The sequence below is a fragment of the Muntiacus reevesi genome, chromosome 15 (genome assembly GCF_963930625.1).
Source record: "Muntiacus reevesi chromosome 15, mMunRee1.1, whole genome shotgun sequence".
NCBI classification, from domain to species: Eukaryota; Metazoa; Chordata; class Mammalia; order Artiodactyla; family Cervidae; genus Muntiacus; species Muntiacus reevesi.
Genome location: NC_089263.1, coordinates 37,933,631 through 37,959,646, shown reverse-complemented (window position 1 = coordinate 37,959,646; position 26,016 = coordinate 37,933,631). Strand labels below are relative to the sequence as shown.

The following is a 26,016-nucleotide window of genomic DNA, read 5'->3' as shown; positions in this document are numbered from 1 at the left end:
GATGCCATCCAACCATCTCATCCTCCGTTGCCTCCTTCTTCTTCTGCCCGCAAACTTTCCTAGCATCAGGGTTTTTTCCAGTGAGTTGTTCTTTGCATCTGGTGCCCAATGGATTGGAGCTTCAGCATCAGTCTTTCCAATGAATGTTCATGGTTGATATCCTTTAAGATTGATTGGTTTGATATCCATCTTTGCCAGCATCACAGTTTGAAAGCATCAATTCTTCAACTCTCAGCCTTCTTTATGATCCAACTTTCACATCTGTATGTGACTACTGGCAAAACCATAGCTTTGACTAGACGGACCTTTGTTGGCAAACTGATGCCAACATGCATTAGTAGTTCAGTTCAGTTCAGTCATTCAGTCGTGTCTGACTCTTTGCGACCCCATGGACTGCAGCACACCAGGCCTCCCTGTCCATCACCAACTCCCAGTTTACTCAAACTCACTTCCATTGAGTCAGTGATGCCATCCAACCATCTCATCCTCTGTCGTCTCCTTCTCCTCTCGCCTTCAATCTTTCCCAGCATCGGGGTCTTTTCAAATGAGTCAGCTCTTCGCATCAGGTGGCCAAAGTACTGGAGTTTCAGCATTAGCAGTGGAACTAAATTATTCCGAGACCAAGTACTGTTCTAGAGCTCCCATAACAAATCTTAAAAGTACACCTTAAAAAGATAAAACCAGTCTGCAAGTACTTTAATGTTTTGTCAAAACAAATATCAGTGTTCTTTAAAGGAAGACAACGAAGGCCAACTGTTCACGTTAATTCATAAAACCTGGTGTCAAATTTTAAAAGTTATTGTTCAGTTGCTGTGTCCGACTCTTCATGATATCATGGAGTGTAGCATGTCAGGCTCCTCTCTCCTCTCCTGTCTCCTGGAGTTTGCTCAAACTCATGTCCACTGAGTCCATGATGCTATCTAACCATCCTCTGCCACCCTCTTCTTTTGCCTTATTCATTTCCAACATCAGGGTATTTTCCAGTGAGTTGGCTCTTTTCATCAGGTGGCCAAAGTATTGGAGTTTCAACTTCAGCATCAGTCCTTACAGTGAATATTCAAGGTTGATTTCCTTTAAGATTGGCCAGTTTGATATCCTTACAGTCCAGAGGATTCTCAGAAGTCTTCTCCAGGACCACGAGTAGAAAGCATCAATTCTTTGGTGCTCAGCCTTCTTTATGATTCAGCTTTCACATCCGCACTTGACTACTGGCAATACCATAGCTGACTGGTGACAAAACCATAGCTTTGACTAGACAGACCTTTGTCAGCAAAGTAATGTCTCTGCTTTTTAATACACTGTCTAGGTTTGTCATAGCTCTCCTTTCAAGGAGCAAGCATCTTTTGATTTCATGGGTGCAGTCGCCATCCATAGTTATTTTGGAATCCAAGAAAATAAAATCTGTCTGCTTCCACTTTTGCCTCTTCTGTTTGCCATGAAGTCATGGGACCAGATGCAGTGATCTTAAATTTTTTAATGTTAAGTTTCAAGCCAGCTCTTTCACTCTCTTTCACCTTCAACAAAAACTCTTTAGTTCCTCTTCACTTTCTGCCATTTTAGTGGTATCATCTACATATCTGAGGTTGTTGGTATTTCTTCTGGAAATCTTGATTCCAGTTTGTGGTTCATCCAGCCCAGCATTTTGCATGATGTGCTCTGCATATAAGTTAAATAAGCTGGGTGACAATATATAGCTTTGTTGTACTCCTTTCACAGTTTTGAACCAGTCATTTGTTCCATGTCTGATTCTAACTGTTGGTTCTTGCTGTGCATACATGTTTCTCAGGAGACAGGTAAAGTGGTCTGGTACTCCCATCTCTTTCAGAATTTTCCACAGTTGACTGTGATCCACACAGTTAAAAGTTTAGTGTAGTCAGTAGCAGAAGTAGGTGTGTTTGTGGAACTCCCTTGCTTTTTCCATAATCCAATGAATTCTGGCAATTTGATCTTTGGTTCCTCTGCCACTTCAAAACCCAGCTTGTGCATCTGGAATTTCTCAGTTCACGTACTGCTGAAACCTAGCTTGAATTTAAAAAGTACACATATAAAAAAGCAGGAAAATGTGACCCTTAACTAGGATTAAAATAGCTAATTTAAACAGATCAGAAATGGTAGAGGTGATGGACTTTGATGAAAAGAACTTTCATGGTTACATGAGAAATATGAAGTGAAATACTTGTATGCGGAAAACAAATACCTCTGAAAAACAACAAAGGCAAATAAATAGAAAAGCATTGCATAATCATGCATTGGGAGAATTAACATTGTTAACATGTCAAACTACCATAAGCAATCTACAGATTCAATGCAATCCCTATCAAAATTCCAAGTAGTTTTTTTTTACAGAGGTAGAAAAACAACCTTAAAATTCATATGAAATCACAGAAGACCCCTGAAAAGTCCAAGCAATTATGAGCCAGAGACATGAACCTGGAGACATGACACTTCCTGAATCAAAATATATTGCAGTAATCAAAGCAATGACATTAAAAAGATATATAAACCAATGGCTAGAGTAATGAGAAAGAGAACATAAATAACAGATATGAGAAAATAGTAGAGAGAAGTTACTTCAGACCCTACAGACATTAAAGGCATTTTAACTTCGTTGCACTAAACAAAGTCAGATTAAAAGTTAATGTATTGTATGATACCATTTATATGACATTCTTGAAAAGACTAAATTATAGGAATAGGAACTGTTTTCTATCTTGGTTGTGATGTGTATAGTACATATATATCATGTGGTTATGGTATACATGTTTCAAAACTTCCAGAATTCCACACTTAAAAAGGCAAGATTTTACTGTATGTTAATTATAGCTTAATTATCCATTTATGATAGCATAAAATATGAAAACTTAGAGATAAATTTAGCAAATATATCTAAGACATAGCTCTCAAAAATTTTTGAGAGAAATTTTAAAGAAACTAATAAATAAGGCAGTATACCACCTTATTCATAACAAAACAGAAGTCTCCACATTCTTGGAACATTCATCTACTGAAGTTGGCTGATCTATGTTTCAGTGTAATATCATTGGAAAATCACAGCCAATCTATTTTGTACAAATTGAAAAAGTGATTCTAAAATGAGTATGGAGATTCAGAAAACGTATAATATTCAAAGCAGTCTCAAAAAGGAAGAACATGGAGCACTTAACACTAACTATATTCAGTCTTGGTATAAAGTTCCAATAGTAAGTATAATGTGTTATTGACATAATGATATTTATATAGTCAAACATACACTTATGAGACCAGTAAATTCTCTTCCTAGATTTTTAGTCATAGAAAATGAAAATACATACGCACTGAAACATTTGTACATAGGTTTTTATAACATTATTATTTATAATATCCACAAATCGAGGGGAAAAGTACTAATGTTTTTCTTTGGGTGCACAGAGAAGCAAATATCCTTGAGCCATGTAATGAAATGCTAATAACTAAGAATAAAAAGAGATGAATCTCAAATATAGAATGTGTAAACGAGTCTGAAAAAGATTATAATGAACAAAATAAGCCAGTTAAAAAAAGAGCACATAGTACATGTTGTATGATTTCATTTGTATGATATTCTATAGCTGGTGAGCTACAGAATGTACCTTGGTGACATGTCATCTTTGGTGACAAGGTAAATCTGTGTTGAGTCAAAATGGTGTGTAGCATCAACAAAAGGGAGTACTATAAAATTTGGGAGGTTGACGAAACTGTTTCCTGTTGGTTATGTTTTTTTTGCATTGGTGTTGATGAAGACGCAGAACTTAAGACTTTTACAGTTATATCCATTTCATTTACTGTAAATTGCACATCAAGTGAAGTTGATTTTTAAAATAGTACATGAGCTGTTCCTTTTTTTAGTTTAGAAAATGGTGTTTTAGTTCTTTCTTTTCACTCTTTAATATTGTTGGATAAATTATAAAAAAAGGAAGTATTAGTTTTAATTAGCGCAGTGGAAGCAGTGACATCATTTCAGCTCTTGCTTTTATTTTAAGGAAGCCAACTTTACTAAGTGATATACAGATATATACCTGTATATATACTAAGTGTATATATATATCTGTGTATATATATATATACAGATATACAGATAAATCATACTTGTCAACAAACACTTAAGAGCAAGAGGATGTTTTGTATATACTTATTTTCAGTTCACACAAAATGTCTTAAAATGATTGTATCCTTAATTTTATTAACATGGAAAAATAAAGAAGAATGCATATTAAATTTATTTTTAGAAGATACCATATTCTGGACATTTCTTCATGACAGTACCTCCTTAAAATCAACCTTTGTTGGCATACGTGTCAGACACATCACAAGTTTCAGGGACAAGATAATTTTCTCTCTTTGACTTATGACCTTTTTCCACACAAGACAAATATAGATTTATAAAGCAAATAGCAGTTGCTGATTCTGTGAAAATATCATATACAAGAGAAGAGCCATTTTCTGGCTATTCTACCCAAAGCAATCTATAGATTCAATGCAATCCCTATCAAGCTACCAATGGTATTTTTCACAGAACTAGAACAAATAATTTCACAATTTGTATGGAAATACAAAAAGCCTCGAATAACCAAAGTAATCTTGAGAAAGAATAATGGAACTGGAGGAATCAACCTGCCTGACTTCAGACTCTACTACAAAGCCACAGTCATCAAGACAGTGTGGTACTGGCACAAAGACAGAAATATAGATCAGTGGAACAGAATAGAAAGCCCAGAGATAAATCCACTAACCTATGGATACCTTATCTTTGACGAAGGAGGCAAGGATATACAATGGAAAAAAGACAACCTCTTCAACAAGTGGTGCTGGGAAAACTGGTCAACCACTTGTAAAAGAATGAAACTAGAACACTTTCTAACACCATACACAAAAATAAACTCAAAATGGATTAAAGATCTAAATGTAAGACCAGAAACTATAAAACTCCTAGAGGAGAACATAGGCAAAACACTCTCTGACATGAATCACAGCAGGATCCTATATGACCCACCTTCCAGAATACTGGAAATAAAAGCAAAAATAAACAAATGGGACCTAATGAAACTTAAAAGCTTTTGCACAACAAAGGAAACTATAAGTAAGGTGAAAAGACAGCCCTCAGATTGGGAGAAAATAATAGCAAATGAGGATACAGACAAAGGATTAATCTCAAAAATTTACAAGCAACTCCTACAGCTCAATTCCAGAAAAATAAATGACCCAATCAAAAAATGGGCCAAAGAACTAAACAGACATTTCTCCAAAGCAGACATACAGATGGCTAACAAACACATGAGAAGATGCTCAACATCACTCATTATCAGAGAAATGCAAATCAAAACCACAATGAGTTACCATTACACGCCAGTCAGGATGGCTGCTATCCAAAAGTCTACAAGCAATAAATGCTGGAGAGGGTGTGGAGAAAAGGGAACCCTCTTACACTGTTGGTGGGAATGCAAACTAGTACAGCCACTATGGAGAACAGTGTGGAGATTTCTTAAAAAACTGGAAATAGAACTGCCATATGACCCAGAAATACCACTCTTGGGCATACACACTGAGGAATCCAGATCTGAAAGAGACATGTGCACCCCAATGTTCATCGCAGCACTATTTATAATAGCCAGGACTTGGAAGCAACCTAGATGCCCATCAGCAGATGAATGGATAAGGAAGCTGTGGTACATATATACCATGGAATATTACTCAGCCGTTAAAAAGAATTCTTTTGAATCAGTTCTAATGAGATGCATGAAACTAGAGCCCATTATACAGAGTGAAGTAAGCCAAAAAGATAAAGATCATTACAGCAACTAATATATGGAATTTAGAAAGATGGTAATGATAACCCTATATGCAAAACAGAAAAAGAGACACAGATGTACAGAACAGACTTTTGGATTCTGGGAGAAGGCGAGGGTGGGATGTTTCAAGAGAACAGCAAGTATATTATCTATGGTGAAACAGATCACCGGCCCAGGTGGGATGCATGAGACAGGTGCTCAGGCCAGGTGCACTGGGAGGACCCAGGGGAATTGGGTGGGGGGGAGGGGGGAGGGGGGAGGGGGATCGGGATGGGGAATACATGTAAATCCATGGCTGATTCATGTCAATGTATGACAAAACCCACTGAAATGTTGCAAAGTAATTAGCCTCCAACTAATAAAAATAATTGAAAAGAAAAAAAGAGAAGAGCCATTTTCACATGCAACATTAGCCTAAGTTGTTTGTTTTAGTAAAAATCTTCCAATACGAAATCAGAATGGTCTTTGTAATAAACCTGAATTTGACTTTAAGATTTTTCTCTTTTTAATACCTTTAGATTGATTTTTATTTTTTAAAAAGTTTATTTCATATTTCAGTAGAGCCAATTAACAATGTTGTGCTGTAATTTCAGGTGATTAGCAAAAGGACTCAGCCATACATGTATCCATTCTCCCCCAAACTCCCCTCCCATCTAGGCTGTACATAACATTGAGCAGCGTTCCATGTGCTATACAATAGGTCCTTGTTGGTTATCCATTTTAAATATAGCAGTGTGTACATGTCCACCCCAACTCCTTAACTATCTCTTCCTCACATTCTCCCCCTCCTTCAGCAACTATAAGTTCATTTTCTAAGTCTGTGAGCCTCTTTCAGTTTGGTAAGTTCATTTGTATCATTTCTTTTTAGATTCCACATTGTAAGGGATATCACATGATATTTCTTCTTCTCTCTCTGGCTTACTTCAGTAAGTATGACAGTCTCTAGGTCCATCCATGCTGCTGCCATTGGCATTATTACGTCCTTTTTAATTGCTGAGGAATGTTCCATGGTATATATTTACTACATCATCTTTATCCTTTCCTCTGTCCATGGACATTTAAGTTGTTTCCATGTCTTGGCTGTTTTAAACAGTGCTGCAGTGAATGCTGGGGAGATTCTTAAGGACATTTCTATCCTTTGATCAAATAATTCTACTTTTAAAAGAAAATTCATCAACCAGGACTGTGGTTTGAATTTAACACTCTTTCTCACATTAGAAGGAAGAGAGGAAATGTAAGGAATAATATTGATTGTTAATATTCTGATAGTAATTATTAATACCAGAATTTTTGTGGATTTGCCCAGTATAAAATGTCATTCGGTTAGCTTTCATTATATGCCTGCTACTGGGAGATAGTCTTGGGTAATAAACTTGGATTTATCCTTGTGAGGAGAATATTAACTATGTATACTTGAATTGACTTTTAGCTGTTGTGTTCATATTTACCTATTTCATCTAGGTTGCATGGAAACTAAATGCACTGTGTGAACAGCAACAACAGGGAGAGTTGGATTGTTTCCTCTGGTGCTTCCCTGAATCAAAGGATCTAGATAACACCTTTACCCACACACAGAACATATTTAGATTTATTGAGTCATCTCTTATTTTTGAATATGCCAAAATGGACTGGCCTCTTTTTTTTTTTTTTTTGCAGACAAATTGCAACATTCGTAATGGAATTGTAACACACTCCTATTTTAATGTTATTGAATTGCTATAAGTCATGTGAAAAGACTCAGTTCTTAGAACTTACTGTACTCTTAACAACTTTACTGCCACAAATTTCTTTATTTTTCTCCTGTTTTTTTGCTCTGTAATTAGAAGACATTTTGTTGTTATTGCTTTTATGAACTGTGATTTCTTTCCTCCTGCTTTGGAGTCATTTCAGTATCTACTTGGCCATTCATTTTTATTGGTTAATGTTCTAGATGTTTTGAACTTTTGTACTTAGCTTGTATTTGTGCTCTGACATTTATTTCCTTGATTTTTATTTTAAATTCAGGAAGATTTTGACACTTAACCTGTTGTGGTATTTGTGTTTACAGTTCCCTGAATGTGGTTTCTATGGAATGTATGATAAGATCCTGCTTTTCCGCCATGACCCTACCTCTGAAAACATCCTTCAGCTGGTGAAAACAGCTAGCGATATCCAGGAAGGCGATCTCATTGAAGTTGTCTTGTCAGGTAATATACTTTTTCCTTATTCATAGATTAATACTTTGCATCTGGAGAATTCTTGGCCAAAAGTTTTACCTTTTTTGTTTGCTTGTTTGTTTTGATTTCATTAATTTATATTAAACACTTGATTTTGTATTGGGTATAGTCAATAAACAATGTTGGGTTAGTTTCAGGTGAGCAGCAAAGGGTCTCAGCCATACATATACATGCATCCTGTTCTCCCAAACTTCCCTCCCCTCCAGGCTTGGCCATAAATTTTTAAGGCAGCATTAAAAAGAAAAAAGTACATCAAACCCAACCTCAAGAGGAAATTTTAGGGCTTTGTCTATATGAGCTTTCAACATTATTTTGAAAAAGAACAAAAGGTTTCTCTTGAATTGGCTGTTTCCCCACCCAGTTCTGTCCCAGTCACTTTTCCCAACTTTTCACTCTCCGCAGATCCCCCAAAACATACATGAATAGTTTCATTCATTATTTAAGTCACTTGAAACAGCAAAAGCAAATGAAAACACACTCGCCAACAGTGAAGTTAAGATAGATGTCAGGGCCCCAAATGTACTGAGTGTCTGAAAGCCAAGGGCTGGAAACTGTTGCTTTAGTCAAGTCAAAACTCCAGTAGCTACTAGCCAAGACCAAGTTGGAAACCAGAACTCGGGAGTTACAGCAGGTCAGGCCATGTTGTGCGACTTTAGCTAACTCACTCCCTGAGAAGCAGCTGCATTTCCTCTGCCCAGATTTTTATTTCTTGTTTAGGATTTATATTTCTTGTTTAGGGTTAGACTCTGCCTGTCAATACACACAAAAATTTAGCTTTTTAAAAAAATGCCAGAGAACACAGGTAGCAGGGATCTTAACAACAGTAATCAGTCCAATATTCTAAAGAAGTCAAGATTTTTATTGTTTATCTTTGTTAAAATTGAGTCATTATTGAGAAATGCAGATTGTACTGCTCCTTTTTCACTTCTGGCCTTCTTAAAGGAAATCCATTCACTTTAAAAATGTTTCTAGGCTTCATTTCCTCAAGTTCCAGAGCCCAGTACTTGGATGCACTGATTATAATTCACTTGGTCTTTGGTTTGATGAAGTCCAGTTCGCATTGTCTGTATTGATCTCCTTGATAGGAGACTGTGAGTGGTCTTGGGATTAACACATTTTCATTAGGTAGATAGAGCCTGTAAAATAGCTTGTTTCACTAGATAAAAATAATAATTTTACAGTTGCTTATAGTTTTGCCAGTTGCTAAACAAACCAAAAAAGGAAAGGTTTTCACTTTTTTAAATTTGAGAGGGCCCAGGTGGGATGCATGAGTCAAGTGCTCGGGCCTGGTGCACTGGGAGGACCCTGAGGAGTCGGGTGGGGAGGGAGGTGGGAGGGGGGATCGGGATGGGGAATACATGTAATTATATGGCTGATTCATGTCAATGTATGACAAAACCCACTGAAATGTTGTAAAGTGATTGGCCTCCAACTAATAAAATAATATTAAAAAAAAAAAAAAAAAAAAAAATTTGAGAGGGGGAATCACTTGCTTGTGTTCTCACTTTTATTTTCCTTTGACTCTTTTGACATTGGCTCCCTGCACCTGGCCTCACAGCACTAGAGCCTAGCCATGTTGCCCTGTAAGTTTCCTGTTTCTGAACACTGGAGGCAGCCTGAAATAAATTATTCAGAGACAGCATGCACCAGATCTATTGTCACCATAATTCATACTAGATTCAAAGCCAGACGGCTTTGCAAGGAATATGTTTTATGAGCCCTTTTCCTGTGGCTGTGCCCAGAAATATATGAAGATTTTCAGAATTGGATTTCTAAATTCTTTCTTTTTCTTCCCATTTTACTTTTGTTGTCAAGTCCTCAGAGTAACACCCTACAGATTGAATGCAAGCTATATGTGTGTGTGCTTACGGGGAGAGCTGCTGCCCATCTGCATGTTATCCCCATGCCTTCCATGGGCCAGACTTGCTGTGCCCCGTGCTGACCTGATGTAATGGTGTTCTGCTTTTCCTCTCCATCTGTGCAAACCCAGGACCTCTTTTGTCGTCTGCCCTGGATGTTCTCTGTCCCACCTCTCATGTCTCCCTGGCCACAGTGCTGAGGGGTGCTTAAAGGTGCCCCTTTTCCTCACTTGCTGTCCGATCACCTGGCCCAGGAAAGCCTTTCGACCCTCTCAGCAGCTGTCTGGTTGGTATTTAAAAGAAGCCATTTTATAGCAGCCTGATCTGATTCTTCTCCTGAACCATAACCTTTGAACCCTTTTCACATTTCACGTAGTTCCACTTCCTGGATACATTTAACCCTTTTATTATTCACATACATATGCATGTGTTACACACGTGTGTACATATGGTGCATATATACAGTGTGTGCCTGCACATTCAGTTATGTTTAGATCTCCAGCATTTACCTGTAAACATCTTTGGCAGCTATATTCTTCTACCTCCTCTCCCTCTCTCATGCTCAGTATTTTGCTTTTCTCAGCACATATTAAGGATAGTTTTTACTTAAAACCTCCCACCCCTCCAGTTTATAGCCCTGCTTTCCCCCACGCTGCTTACCGTTGCTGGTTGGTGTCAATCGCCCGCCCCACAGCCTCCACCCTGACCTCACCGAGATGGCGCAGCCCCAACTCGCAGATCCGCTTGGCGGCACTCCTCCTCCAATTTGTCAGTTGCCACCAAATACACAATCCCTGTCCTTTTCACGGTAGTTTTTAATCATTAACTCTCTACCATTTTTGGACTAGATTTCCCCTTTTATTCTTCTTTCCCTACAGCTCATGGCCCTCTGTATTCATGTCCCACCTCACTTTGATGCAATATTGACTACTTGATATTCGCTTATACCATAGCAGCTCCCGCTATACCTGTCTGCAATCTGAATTGCTTTAACAGTCTTTTTTTGCCATCCCTGTTCCGGAACCACACATGGCTGCAGACGCACATCCCTTGCCAACACAGCTCAGGGCAGATCTGTCCTTCACCTGGCTTTACTCTTGTGCTGCAGACTTCTTTCCCTGTCCTTTTGTTACCTTAGAGTGAGGCTCTCAGTAAACATATATGGATTGGTTGATTGGCTATTGGCTATCACGTTAGAAGTTATCACATATACACAATTTTGTAAAAATACTTATTTGTTGTAAAAATATTATTTCTAGATATATCCTCAAAAGTAACCCGAACTTCAAGTCTCCTTGCTATGCATTTACCCAGCCCTGACATGGAATTAGTGCCTGTGATGTGGGCAGGATTGTATTACATTATAATTTGAGGCAAGACAAATGATAGCTACTAAGACACTTCAGGTCATGGTGCAAGGAAGCTCATAAACATACTCATTCCTGAACCAGTCCTTGAAGAGAGTGGGTGCTATGGTTGGCCAGAGAAATATGCCATTTCCTGGAGGTGGGGTTAAGGATCAGCTTCATTCAAAATGTAATGGGTAAGCGGAGCAGTGGAGCCAAACACTGGACATCCCTTCTATGGCCTTTTGACCAGTTCCAGAACATAAACTTGCTGTGGAAATTTCCCTCCTGGAGACTATAATTTTACTGTTAAAATTCATTTATCCAAGCTTTCTGTTTTTCCTCATGAAAAATTAAATTTTGCTCTGTGGTGACATAAACATAATCTGATTCTTTTCATGTTTGATCAAGATTCCACTAACAGGAACATTTTCTGACATAGTATGGCAATAAAATGTCAGAAAATATGGAAAGCATTAATTTTCAGTAAGGTTAAATCCTCTTGTCTCTTCAGACGACATCAAAAATTTTCTTGTGCTTATGTCATTTTCTGCTGAGACCTTTCCTCATCTGTTAGTACTAACTGGACTGCTCCTGGCTAATTCACTGGCTCCCCCCTCTTTTTTTTTTTTTTTTTTTTTAAATTTTGGAAAACATGGCTTGGTTGAGCTAGTGCTTTTATACCCAGTAAGCCAGGAAAAGTTTGCTCATGGGTGGATGGGGGTAGGTTATAAAGGGGAAAAAAAAACCCAACAACTCCATGGAAGTTCCCTACCATATACACTCCCACAGCTGTCAAACTTTGTCTGTTGTTATTGTTGTGAAGTAAGAAAACACTGCAAATGGAAATTTCTTTTACTAAAGGCAAAGTCAAGTTCAAGTCTATGGTACTGAGCTGTAAAATAAAGTTAATGGAATTTATCTGAACTCTTCTTCATGGTGAATGTCTGTTGAAGCTTGGTAATTCAGCCATAGTCAAGCATATTAATAACAGGACTGCGTTCATATGACTCAACTCTTTTTGCTTTGTTTTGTTTGGACTTGATCTCTAGTAATTGTGTATTTGTGTGTATGTATCTATCTTGTAGGTGATTAAATAGAAAATAGACAAGGACTATAAAAACTTACCAAATAAAATCACAGTTTTAAAGTCTTAGAGCTAAATATTAAGTCTTTCTTTCTTTTATTAACAGTAAAAATCCATATTTTTTCTGGGAAATTTTCACTGCTCTTCACAGTAGATTATCCTGTATTATTTATACCTTTGCAAAGTGTTGTTTATACATGTGGTTATTTGTTCCCAACTATTCAGGGATGGGAGCTTCCTTGGAAAGCTACTGCTGTAGCCCAGTTAGAAGGATTTGGGCCTATTCTTGGGCAGTTTCAAAAGAGCTGGAAATGAGGTACAGATCAAGATATAGTTTAAAAGTAAAATAGATGTAGTAACCATTTGGGTTAGTTCATGAAGGAGATGAGAAAAGGAAGGGGACACCAAGGAGAGCTACAGTTGCTTAGCACGATCTCATTTCCTTTTCATCTTCCAAAGTCTTGTCCTCATACATTGTTCAGCGCATCTGCCAAATGGTTTGGGGATTGCCCTGAGGGGCTGAAGAACTAATTTTATGGCCGAATAATACCATTGACTTCCTTCATGATTTTGTACAAGTTGTATGTGTGTGTATGTTAGTGGCTCAGTCCTGTCCGACTCTGCGACCCCGTGAACTGGGACCCTCCAGGATCCTCTGTCCATGGAATTCTCCAGGCAAGGTGAAGTCACTTAGTTGTGTCTGGCTCTTTGCAACCCTATGAACTGTGGCCTGCCAGCCTCCTCCGTCCGTGGGATTTTACAGGCAAGAATACTGGAGTGGGTTGCCGTTTTCTTCTCCAGGGGATCTTCCTGACCTAGGGATCAAATCCGGGTCTTCCACACTGCAGACTCTACTGTCTGGGCCACCAGGGAAGTCCAAGAATACTGGAGTGGGTAGCCATTCCTTTCTCCTGAGAGTCTTCCCAACCAAAGGATTGAACCTGGTTCTTCTGCATTGCAGGCAGATTCTTTACCATCTAAACCACCAGAGAAGTCAACTTCTGGGATTCAGAGATTCTGTTTGTTTTTGTTTTTATCTAAAAAGGAGCTTATTCTGGAGGAAAGTATCATACAGTGATGATAAAACATAGATCCCATGTTTTATTCAGTCTGCAAGTAAAGCAGTATGCCTAAGCATTGGGTACAGTTTCCGGGGCCAGATTATCTGGGTTTATAGTGTGAATGTATGGTACTCACCACTTAACATCTTTGCTAAGACATTAAATAATTCTGTGGTCCAGTTTCCTCATCTATAAAATGGGGAAAACAATAGTACCTACATTGTATGGTTATTATAAAAATTAAGGTAAATTAATGTATGTAAAGCACTTTAGAGAATTTCTGTGCTTAGCAGCAGCAGAGTTGATGTTAGCCGTTTTGATTGCTCTCCTCAGACTCTTAAGTGGCCTTTCCCCATGATGTTCATGGTTGTTAAACATACCACAGAAGGAAATCCTGTTCTTTCATTACTTTTAGAAATGTTGTTTTAAGCAATGTTTAAAGAATTATTTACTGCAGGAGTCTTCAGAACTTTGGTGCATGGAAAGATAATTCTCCAAGATCACTCCTCAAGTTCATTGTATCACAAAATACTTTTCCCCCTACTCTATCTGGTGAGTGTTGTGTTCAGCAGTTCACATGGGAAGTACTCCTCTGGGTCATGCCCGTGGACCAGTGATGTGAGAGGGTATATTCATTCTCTCTATGCAGGCCACTGCTCTCTCACAGAGAGCAATGTTTGAGCCATGGGAAAGCAGGAGTTAAGAAGCAATAAATTTTTGTTTACATGGTAGCATAGGCTTTTGAAGCAATTTACGTAAGCACGGATGTTTCCTTTGCAATGACTTTGTGACATAGTGAAATCAGAAACCTTAAAAGCTATGGAATATAAATTTTAACTTGCCTATATCCTGCAGTGAGTAGGGGTAGTATCAACCAGAGCTTGAATCTAAGTGACTGAACTCTCCATACTGCTTCAAGTTAGCCCTTTGAACTTGGACCAGTAAACAGGAATTCTTGAGAATCTGTTCAAAGAATTCCTACTATAGTAAGACAGTTTATATTTCAGGGAAACACTGATGATATTTTAACAACAAAACCAGCAGTGAACTAGCTACAAGTTCTATTGACGTAATCTTTATCACAGGGCCAGTATTTTCCCTCTTCCTCATTAAAACAGATACTTAATAAACATACAAATTTTGATCAGGTTAAGAAAATTCTGGAGGCTCTTCTTTGTAGAGTTATGATACAAAATGTGAAATAAAAAGTAACTGCCCTTGTTTAAATAGGATCCATTCATATAATTTCTTAGTTCTGATCAAAATTGAAATAGTGTCTTAGGATTCGTATATTTAAGGGAATCTTATGAGCATAGTTTTCTGTTAGTAAGATTCATTGCCTAAACCATAAGCCAGGAAAAAAAAATGTATGGTAACAAAATTCTAGCTAGTCCTTTATTTTATAGTAAGTGTCAATTATTGATTTATATGGTACTTTGCCAGTAATATCTATTTCCCTCAGATATAGTACATTCCTTAGTATGTTCCCCCTCTGAAATAGGGATGGAAGGAATAAACCTTGAGAGTGATGTATTAGGTCACTGAATTATTATTTATCCAGGAATACATTATAGAGACATAAGCTTATTTGTTTGCTTTTAATAAGGCAGAATTAATCATAGGGAGCACCTTCCCAACCCTAATACTGCTTCGGTAATTAGATTGTAAAAGTCCTGACCTTTACTACTCAGTTTATATTTCTTTGTAATTGTTCTAGAGTATCTAACTCTGCCAGGCTAAGTGGTCTCAATTCCTGTCCAAATTTAGTTGCAGTTGTCTGTGCAGGTGGTTTTGTAACAGTGGAAACCCTGAAATATAAGATTATAGGTCATTACTCTTTTCTTCTAAGTATGGTTTATGTTAGCTGTGTCTTCGGCATTTCTATTCATTAGTATTATTAATTCTCTTCCATTCTTACCTTTCAAATAAACCTGGTTTGGGTCTCATTGTGACACCCTTAACCAATTTCACTGAAAAGTGAATGCAAAGAGCAGACTGTCGGATTTCCCATCCTTTCTTACTTGTGACCTCGTGGGGAGATGAGGCCTCAGAGCACTTCTCCCTTACTTTGATAGTTTTCTCGATTATTTGTCCTTTTCTGTGGTGGATTCTCCAAGGAGGTACAGTATAACAGTACATTGCTTCTCTATCTTTTTTTAACCTAACTATCCTTAATTTCAAGTAAAAGAGAAGACATTCTCCCCAGGTCACATGGGGCATAAGACAAACCCTAAAGACAAACGTTTTTTGAAGAATCTTCATTTGAAAATTTCATACATATGTTGCATTTTCCCTGCATTATATTTCTCTTTAATTTTTTATTGAAGTATTTTTGATTTACAATGTTATGCTTCAAGTATACAGCAAAGTGATTCAGTTATACATACATATATTTTTCTCAGATTCTCTTCCCTTATCAGTTCAGTTCAGTCGCTCAGTCGTGTCCAACTCTTTGTGACCCCATGAATCACAGCACTCCAGGCCTCCCTGTCCATCACCAACTCCCAGAGTTTACTCAGACTCATGTCCATCAAGTCGGTGATGCCATCCAGCCATCTCATCCTCTTTTCCCTTATATGTTACTACAAATATTGAGTATAGTTCCATAGCTATAAAATAGGTCCTTGTCAGTTTTCTGTTTTATACATAGTAATGTGTATACATTAATCCCAAACTCTCAGGTTAACACAATTTTGAATAAATAATGTTTCTTCCCCATGTTGTTCTTTAAGATATAGATTAGTGATAGTAATACAAGGACATATAGCATTTATGATGTGTTTGGCACTCTTGTAAGTGCTTTACATATATTCTTTCAGAAATATGGATATTTCTTTTGTAGCATCCACATAACTTCAATTTGATAAATAGTGGAGTTCTAATCAAAGATTGTAGTTTAAGCCCTAGAGCTGCCATTTATTTCTTACATAGTGTTTGACAAGTCACTCATTCCTCTGAGTCTTCTGTGTGCTATGCTTAGTCACTTGGTCATGTCTGACTCTTTGTGACCCCATGGACTGTTGCCTGCCAGGCTTCTCTTTCCGTGGGGATTCTCCAGGCAAGAGAACTGGAATGGGTTGACCATGCCCTCCTCCAGGGAATCTTCCCAACCTGGGATCAAACCCAGGTTTTATCACCTGTCATATAGCAATAGCAGTGTCTCCAATATAGGGTTGGGTTCTAGATTTCATGGGAATACATAGAAAACGTTTCACAACATGCCTGGCACAAGTGAAGCTTTCTTTCTTCGTGCCCCTCTCCACCCCACTGGGCTACACATTTTTTGAAATAGGAACCATTTATTTTGATATTGAATCCTCATGATCTAACATATGACATACAATCAGTGTCTATTTGTTTAGTAAGTAAATACATACTTAAAATAACAAAATGAACAGACCAACAAACAAATGAATGCTTAAATAGTTGCTCCATATAAGATATCCAAAATTGCTGTTCTGTTGGAATTGAATTTCAGTACTTACTGTTGACCCTTCTTGGCCTAATCTGTTAGTAAGGTCAATATTATCATATGACTGATCCCTTTTTTCTGATTTCTTGCTATCTTCTATATATTCTTAAAAGCTAATTATGTTTTGGAAATTATTTTAGAAATTCACTTCTTCCTTCAAAGAATTGCAATGTCTTTCACACCATTTCTCATGTAAAATGAGACCTAATTCATAAAATACAAATTGTTTTCTTATCTAATTTTTGCAACTGCTGGATTATGGCTCATCTCTGTGACCAGGTAAACTCATTTACTGTCACAGGCCATTCATTCTTGCTTGAATCAGCTTTCCCACACATTGCTCTTTTCTTAGAGATATCCTTGCTTTCCATCTAAAACCTGTTTCGTAGTCACTTCTTTTTCATGCACTCCCCCTCCATATTAATCTCACTTTCCTTCATCTACTTACTGTCATTTCTTCATCTGATGCCTCAGTGCTCCATACCTGGCATTAGAGCTCAGAGAGGTGACCCTGGAGCTGGCCGTGGGCTCTGCTTTCTGTTACAGAGTCTGGAAGGAATAAGGAGTGATATCCTGAGGTGCTGGCTGGCCTTGCCTGCTGCTCCCCCTCCTCCTCCCTCTCCTCACACTGAAGCTCTGTGGCTTTATCCGTCCAGCAGAACAGCTGTCTGTGCCTAAGGGTCAGCTGGCAAGATCTGTAGAAGAGCTGAGTCATGCTCTCCAAAACTGGAGTCTCAATCTCCACAGAGATCTCTATCCCTCTACATACTGTGGTTTTCAGAGCAGGACATATCAAGCCACTCTGTTCACACAGAACTAGCCTAGGGCTTAGTTCTTTACCATTTGGCAAGTGAATATCCAGCCAGAAATCATGCTTTTTCCCTCTCTTCTCATCTACTACGTCTGTAACTGAGGACAGTATTGTAAGTCATCCAGATAAACAGGAAAAGAACACATGGATAGTGAAAACCACACAAGGGAGTTTTTTAAACTCTGTATTTCCTGGCCTCTGTGTAACCAAAAATTCCTTATAATTGCTTCTTGGGGTGGAGATTGATCTACTGTATATAAATCTTACCATGTTAGCACCTCAATGATGTAACAGGATCTCAGAAGACTTTCGTATTTAGAATCCTTCTGTTGTAGAAGACATAATGAGATGTTCTTGTTCTTTTTGTCTTTTTACGTTAATTTTGTCTTTATAATTGGTTTATAAAGCATATAAAATATCTTATTAATTTCTTATTTACCAGATTTAACTCAGAATTATTTGGAGCTTATTTCCAAAAATCACATTCCAACCCCAAAACAAAAACTTTGACGCATCAGAGATACTAAAATAGATGAGTTACAGGATCTGACCACAATATAGAAAATATTTTAGGCAATAGTAGTATCTTGTAAATAAGTATGTTCTTGTGCATATGTGTGCTTAGTCACTCAGTCATGTCCAACTCTTTGTGACTCCATGGACTGTAGCCTGCCAGGCTTCTCTGTCCATGGGGATTCTCCAGGCAAGAATACTAGAGTGGGTTGCCCTGCCCTCCTTCAGGGGAGCTTCCCAACCCAAGGATCAAACCCAGGTCTCTCCTGTATTGCAGGCTGATTCTTTACCATCTGAGCCACTGGGGAAGCCCAGGAATACTGGAGTGGGTAGTCGATCCCTTCTTCAGGGGATCTTCCCCAGCCAGGAATCAAACCGGAGTCTCCTTCATTGCAGGCAGATTCTTTACCAGCTGAGCTACCAGGGAAGCCCACATATGTTCTTGGATCAGTTCTAAACAGAGATGGTATGGATTCTTTTTGAGTCAGAAACTTTGAAAAAATGGTTAGTTTTCTTCTGAAGTAAATAACACAAAATTCTTGTGCTTGGGCTCAAACTAGAAAATAGAAGCATTTGAGTTTTTATTTTGTCCATCTGTTATAAAAATATGAGATTGTAGTCATGAGAATCGGCTGAGGGATATGTATCCCACCAGGGCTCTGGCTCTGCCCTGTCCAGTGTTGTAGCCGCTATGTGTGGATAATTTCTGTTGAATAGAACTAAACTAAAATTAAAATCTATTTCCTCGGTCACACTGACTATTTCAAGTGTTTAATAGGCATGTTGGCTAATAACTGCTGTATTGATATGGAAGATTATGACAATCAAAAAAAGTTCTCTTGGACAGAGCAGCTAGATAGATAAATGAAATTTTACTAAGACTCTGAAACATTTTGTATACACACACACACACACACACAATGCAAAAACACTTTCAACTGAAATATTATTTGATATGGCATATTGAGAGATGTTATAAATAAGACAACTGAAAATTGTGGTAGCATATTTTTACCAAATGAGAGAAATTTTCTACTGTATCATCCTGTGACTTCTTTATTGGACAAATTCCTCAGACTTCAATATTGAAAGCAGCTCTATTTTGTGAATAATATTGCTTTTAGGACTCTAATTTTCCTTCTTGCTTTAGCCTTGGCCTTTCAAATCTGAGTTCATGGGCCACCTTTATGGTACAAGTCAGTACTACATCACTTCCACTATATGAATTCTTTTATTTTGCATAATATTCACTTGCCTCAGGGCTTCTTGATCTCTTTATCTTATTTCATTTTGTGCTACACAGAATATCCTAGTATTAACTCCGGTTAAAAGCACAGATTCTGGTACCAAACTGCCTGAATCCAGTTTCCATCAGCCCATTTAATAGCTGTGGCATTGGAAAAGCTATTTAGTGTTTCTGTGCTTTCAGACTAAGGCTTGACTATGATGATAATGTACAGTAACTAACACATTATCTAAGATATCCAGATCATGTAAAGTCATCTTAGTAAGGAAGGACATGCAAAAAGTAGATAGTAGAAAAGAAATAGATCAGAAAGGAAGCATCATGGTATAGTATATAGACTATTTGTATAGTATTTTAATAACTTCATTTCATTATTTCACACATTCTCAAAGTTTATTTTTAGTGGTTTATAAAAACATACAAAATACAGTGAAATATCGGGTTAACAGTGGATCTTACCCATGTTAGAAAGGACAGCATTTAATTAAGAATGTAAATTCTAAAATATTTATTTAAAAAGTTATATAGTTTTGATCTCATACTTCATAAGATGCCTTGAATAGAGAAAGTCCTGATTTTGAAGGCCAAACCATTCTTTGATATAGTGCCCATCTGTTTATTCTCTGGAAAGTCATCTCTGGAATTGTAAGAATTTACATGGTAGCATTCTAAATGCATTTTTTAAAATGTACTGATCAAGATGGACCTATGAAGATTAATATTGATCAGTATTATCTCATGATCTTATATGGGTAGATTCTTTTTCACTATAATAATATATTGAAAAGCCTTTTTGACCTCTTCCAAGATAATCCCCTTAGAAGTAGGAGAAATTATAATATACACTGTTTGCATATTCCTTCTCTCACTTTGTCTCTCAACACACACACACACACACTCATGCACACACACATGCACACGCATAGTCATAGGAGAACCTAGAGGAGGAAAGGAAGGAAGGAAGGACAGAATTGCATATACCATCAAAATCTGTGAAATAAAGTCATTGAAGGCTGCCTGTGTTAAAAAGACCAATTGGAGAATGGCTACTGAATGGCTATCTGAAGATCTTGTGGACACATAAATTATTTTCGCTTGAGGTAAAGGATTGGGCTTCACTTGAAAAGCTGCCAAATATCTCTTTTTGATGTTCCATGATTGGTAGCACATAGCACTTCAATTCAGTAACTCAGCCGTGCTACCATCTGCCCAGCACTCTCATTTTGCTGGTTGGCATGTCATTTATTTGCTTTTAACATGCAGCCCATATAAAAATCCCTCATAATCTGCCAGAATTAGAAATGCAGCTGTTTTAAGTCTTAAACAGCGATAGACTATTCATTATGCCAGTATGGAGAAATAAAATGGAAAGAAAAGAGCAGTACTACGCCAGAATGTATTTGTACCTCCACTTTTCTAAGTCTTTTAAAGACATCTATAGCCTCTTACCAGTGTTGATTTCAAAAAGAAGTCAACACACAAATATACCAAGTATCGCTTTTCCTACAAATACTTTAATACAAGAATTGGGATTTGACTCAAACTCCAAATTCCTGTTTTTTTTTCATTTTATGAAGCAATTTCAGCATTTTGGTTCCTAGAAAATGAAGAATTTCTGGCTAACTCTGGGTCTCATCTTATTCTAATTTTATTTTCCCCAGGATTTTTTTTGAGGTTCTTGTTAATCCTTAGAATGTGATAACGTAGAGCTGTGTGGAGAATTCTTGATGAGGACAAGCAGTTGGTCCTATGCTAAAAAATAAAGATGAGAAAAAAAGATTTTTCTTCACATAGTAATCCTGTGATGCTGAAAAAATGTAAAGAAAAAACTACTCCTATATCCCTATTTATCCACAGTCAGATTATTTAGGAATGATGTAGATGAGGAAATAAAAAAGCTCTGGTATGGAGCACTCCATCCGAAAGCACCCTGTTTCACAGTGACTAGATGTAATCATTACAAAACTCAAGTTGGATAGTTTGAAATTGATTTGCTGCAGCACTTTGACATTCATATCAGTAAAGGTCTAAGTTGAATTCATTTGGTTATATGTTATGTTGCCCTCATGTGAGACCTCTCACCATGTGAATTTTGAGCAGTTAAAAAAATCACTTACATTTCTGAGAACTAACCTATAAAAAATTACTTCCTGTGGATTGGGGCATGAAAAGCAATGCCAGAGCAAGTCACAAGTTTGCTAACATGAGTGTACTTGATAAGCATTTATCTGTGTATCCAACAAGATTAGTGATATTAAGGAACAGGGACAGTATATTATAGTTCTTCAGAAATACATTTAATAGTAAGCTCAGTTCCAGACATTTAGTATTCACTCTGCAACTACTTGTTCATAATTGATAGGCTTTGCTTGGCAACTTAAGCCTTCATAAATGGACCTCAATTTGAAAGGAAAATTTAATTTTGGTTTAGGACTTAAAATGTTTGGAAAATTCCAAAGTTGAAAGACACACTAGACCATATGACATGTTGTTATAACAATTACTGTGACAATTTTAATGAAGAATGTTTGTTTGATTCTCTATCCTTGATAAACAACCTTTTCCCTGAGAACAAATGTGTAATGTTTACCTATCCAGCCAAACAGATTCATCTTGTTGTCCTACAAGCTTAGCAGCAACCTCCGGATTATCTCATGTGTAAATCTCCACTCTTGCTGATTTTATGCTTTGAAGACATTTAGTGCTGAGCAGAGGTCTTGGTTTGCTGTCGCTAATGTCTGAAATCTATTTTTGGTCTTCTGGAGTACTTAACACTCAGAACTAGTGAGACACGCATCAGTGCCTCTTTCCTGCTTGGAAATCAGACTGACCTCCTTAAATGATACCACCCTGGCGACTGACTCAGTTGTCAAGCCTGATAGGTTTTTACCTAAATTTTTTATTTTTTGAATAGAAATATAGAAAAGTTGCAAAGACAGTACAGAAAGTTTACCTCACCCGTGTTTACTTTCCTCTAATGTTATCATCTTACATTGTCCTGGTACATTTATCAAAACTGAGAAATCAACATTGGTCAGTGGTTTGAACTTAGCAGCATTTTCCCAGTAATGTCCTGTTTCTGCTACAGGACCGAGTCCAGAGCATCACACTGCATCAATTGTTACATTTCTGCCAGTCTCATATGGTCTGCTCCAGTGTCTCAGACTTCCCTTGTTTTTCATGACCTTGGTGATTGTGAGATTTGGTGGTTCTTCCTTTTATTCAAAACCCAGTTTTAGATTTTTATCTATTTGTTTTACTATTAATACATTAGATAACACATGTTCCAGTGTCACCTTTCATAGTAGTATCTTTGAATTCAGTTTTTCCTACTAAACATATAAAGAGCATACACATACACATAAATATTTATACTTTAAAAAGATAATTCTGAATACCAGTATAGTGAACCATGATGATTAATTTTATATGTCAATTTGAATGGGCCGTGGGTGCCCATATATTTGGTTAAACATGATAGTGGGTATGTCTATGAGGGTGAGATTATTCTGGATGAGATTAAAATTTAAGTCAATAGACTGAGTAAAGTTTATTGCTCTCCCTGGGGTGAGTTGGCCTCATCTAATCTGGTGTAGTCCTGATTAGAGCAAAAATGCAGGGCAGGAGGGGACAGTCTATCCAACCATGTTTGAGCTGAGACATTGGTCTCCTGCCTTTAGACTGGATTGGAACTACATCATTGGCTCTCCAGTTTGCTCATTGCTAATCTTGGGACTTGTTAGCCCCTATAATTGTGTGATCCAGTACTCTCTTTGTATGTATAGATAATAGAGATGGATATAGATGGGGCTTCCTTGGTGGCTCAGTTGTGAATAATCCGCCCTCAGTGCAGGAGATATGGGTTTGATCCTTGAATCAAGAAGATCCCTTGGAGGAGGAAATGGCAACCCACTCCGGTATTCTTGCTGGGATAATCTCACAGACATAGGAGCCTAGCAGGCTGCAGTCCATGGGATTGCAGAGAGTCAGACATGACTGAGCATGTACACATGCATATGGTAACGGTTATAAATACAGATACAGATATCTATATTCTGTTGATTCTTTTTCTCTGAAGAGAACTCTGTCTACTATACCACCCTTCTCACCAAAGAGTTAGAGAAATACCATAAACATGAAAAGCTTTGGGCGCCTCTTCCCTGACTGGATCCCTTTCTTTGGTCCTGAATTTAAGTTAATCATCTCCTTGCATTTATTGTTTATATGGTCATATTTTATAACTTTTAAATTGGAATTCTTCTGAGATGGTTAAGTAGGTATGGTTCTTAGCCAGGGAAAACTGTAAAGTATTTTTTTACACTTTTGAGATTTTTTTCACCTTAATTTGGGAGAATAAAATACATCTCTTCCTTAAATTCCTTAGTAGTGAAATTGATAAATCAAACCCTGTATACTGAATAAACTAACTTTCTTGGACTTTATTCTATAACAGTCTGCTTCTGTAGCAGGTACTAATCAGTGGGTAAGGATCCTGTCATCTTTAGGTCTGAATTTACCATAAAAAGAAACTTTGCTTAATAGCATTTTTTTCAAGTATTGTAGTGCAAATTGAAGAAACTTGACACGTTAATACTACAGGAAAGGTTAAGTTGTGTAAATACATATCTTGGAATAAATATATAAATGTTTATTATCTTGCTGTAAAAGAAGTTATTGTAGCTTTACCTCAGTTTAAAGACCTATAGTTTTTGTAAAATAAACATTATACAAATATACTTTATGTCTTTATCTTACTGAGACTAATAGTTAAGGACAGAAAGCTAAAATATGTTTGACATCATGACCACCATATAAATTTTGAAATACTTGAAGAAATTTCAAATATTTACATATTTGCAACAATAATCTGGCTTCTCTGGTAGCTCAGATGATAAAGAATCTGCCTGCAGTACAAGAGACCTGGGTTTGATCCCTGGATCTGGAAGATCCCCTGGAGAAGGGAATGGCTACCCACTCCAGTATTATTGCCTGGAGGACTCCATGGACAGAAGAGCTTGAGAGGCTAAGGCGCATGAGGTCTCAAAGAGTCAGACATGACTGAGTGACTAACGCTTTCACTTTCACATAGCGATAGTCACTAAAACAAAGACTTGCCAGATCAAACCCTAGTAGTTACCTCAACTCTCTAAATTATTTAAATTTCCCTACTGAAGACTTGCAAAATACTCCTAATTACACATTTTAATGTTATCCTTTAAATATTTGATCCCCTAAAGTCTCCTCTATTCTAGGCTTGTTTTATTTTTTCACTTTACAGGTACAATTTCTTTCTTTGTTTTATCCCCACTGCCTAGAGCAGAGCCTGGGTAAGCACAATAAATGTAAGTTGAATAAATGAATGAATGAACATAATAAATTGGCGAGTTCTGTGGACATTACCTTTTACTAAGTATCTGCATCTCTTACTGTTTTCTAGTTCAGGTCACAATAGTTGCCCACCTATATCATCAGAATAGTTTCCTAATTGGTTTCCTTGCCTCTAATCTTGTCCCCTCTCATCCATTCTCTTCCATCACACAACCCTAATAAATTCTAAAGCCTAAACTGGATCATGCCATTCTTCTCTATAATACCCTTCAGTAGTACAAGGATAAATCCTCCTACGTGTCTTAGAAAACTGTGATTTGCCTTCTGCTTATTTCTCCGGCCACATAGCCTGCCATTGCACTCCCTACCCACTCGAGAATATAGACATGTATATGGAAATTCTTTCATTTCTTCCCATGTTTATAATATCCTGTCTTACTTCCAGTGCCCCTTCATACCTAATAGCCTTACAACCTGTGCTTTTCGTATGCCTCTCCATTCTCTTTTGACTGGCCTGGCCAACTTCTCTTCATCTTTTATGACTTGGCATATGCATGTTCCTCCTGGAAATCATACCTGAAACACCAGATTTGGGTTAAGCGACCCTCTCTCTCAGGTGCTCCTTTCATTAACACTCTGTTTAGAACATGTTTATTGGTTTTAAAGTAAATGCTACTCTGAGTAAGGGGGCCATGGTTATCTAATTTTAAATTTAGTAATATTATAGAACTGTTGGTAAAGATTATATGAGACTGCTGTCAACTTCTTAGCATGTTTTTTTAACTTTTTTCTTTTATTATCTTCAGAGTCTTGTGTACCATATGGCAGTAAGTGTGCACTAAATAATTATTGTTGACGATATTAAACTTCTGCACTGATTATCATCATAGGCACTTGGGTCAGATTTGAATTTAAATATGATACAGATGATAATCAGTTTAGAACATTAGCATTATTACTTGTCAACCCCAAATGAAACTTTTCAAATGAGTATTTGTGTGAGTTTTTTTTTTAATTCATAACTTGAATAGCATCTAACAACAGTGTTCCTAAAAAGCACTCATTAGTGAACAAGTAGAGTAAGTTTTCATTAATGTTAATAGGCTCAAAAGAGCCTCAATTGAAGTTAAAAGGCTTAAAAGGACATGGGGGAATCAAATTTTAAAAATGGGCAAAAATTTGAGTAGAAATTTCAAAGAGGTTACATAAATGACCAGTAAGCACGTGAAAAGATGCTCAGCATCATCTGTCTTTAGGGAAATGCAAACCACAA

The 26,016-nt window shown here is 37.2% G+C and overlaps 1 protein-coding gene and 1 long non-coding RNA gene across 3 annotated transcripts in view; one reads left to right on the top strand and one right to left on the bottom strand.

Annotated features, from left to right (window-relative positions):
- Positions 1-17,465, bottom strand: part of LOC136147027 (uncharacterized) — a 46,412-nt gene extending 28,947 nt beyond the window's left edge. Inside the window, exon 1 of the long non-coding RNA XR_010659101.1 lies at positions 17,294-17,465. This is a non-coding gene — a long non-coding RNA (uncharacterized lncRNA). The remainder of the gene's footprint in view (positions 1-17,293) is intronic.
- Positions 1-26,016, top strand: part of PRKD1 (protein kinase D1) — a 335,480-nt gene that overhangs the window by 179,426 nt on the left and 130,038 nt on the right. For both annotated transcript variants that reach the window (XM_065906136.1, XM_065906137.1), the window contains exon 2: positions 7,852-7,990. In XM_065906136.1, coding sequence (XP_065762208.1) covers positions 7,852-7,990 — 139 coding nt within the window. The remainder of the gene's footprint in view (positions 1-7,851; positions 7,991-26,016) is intronic.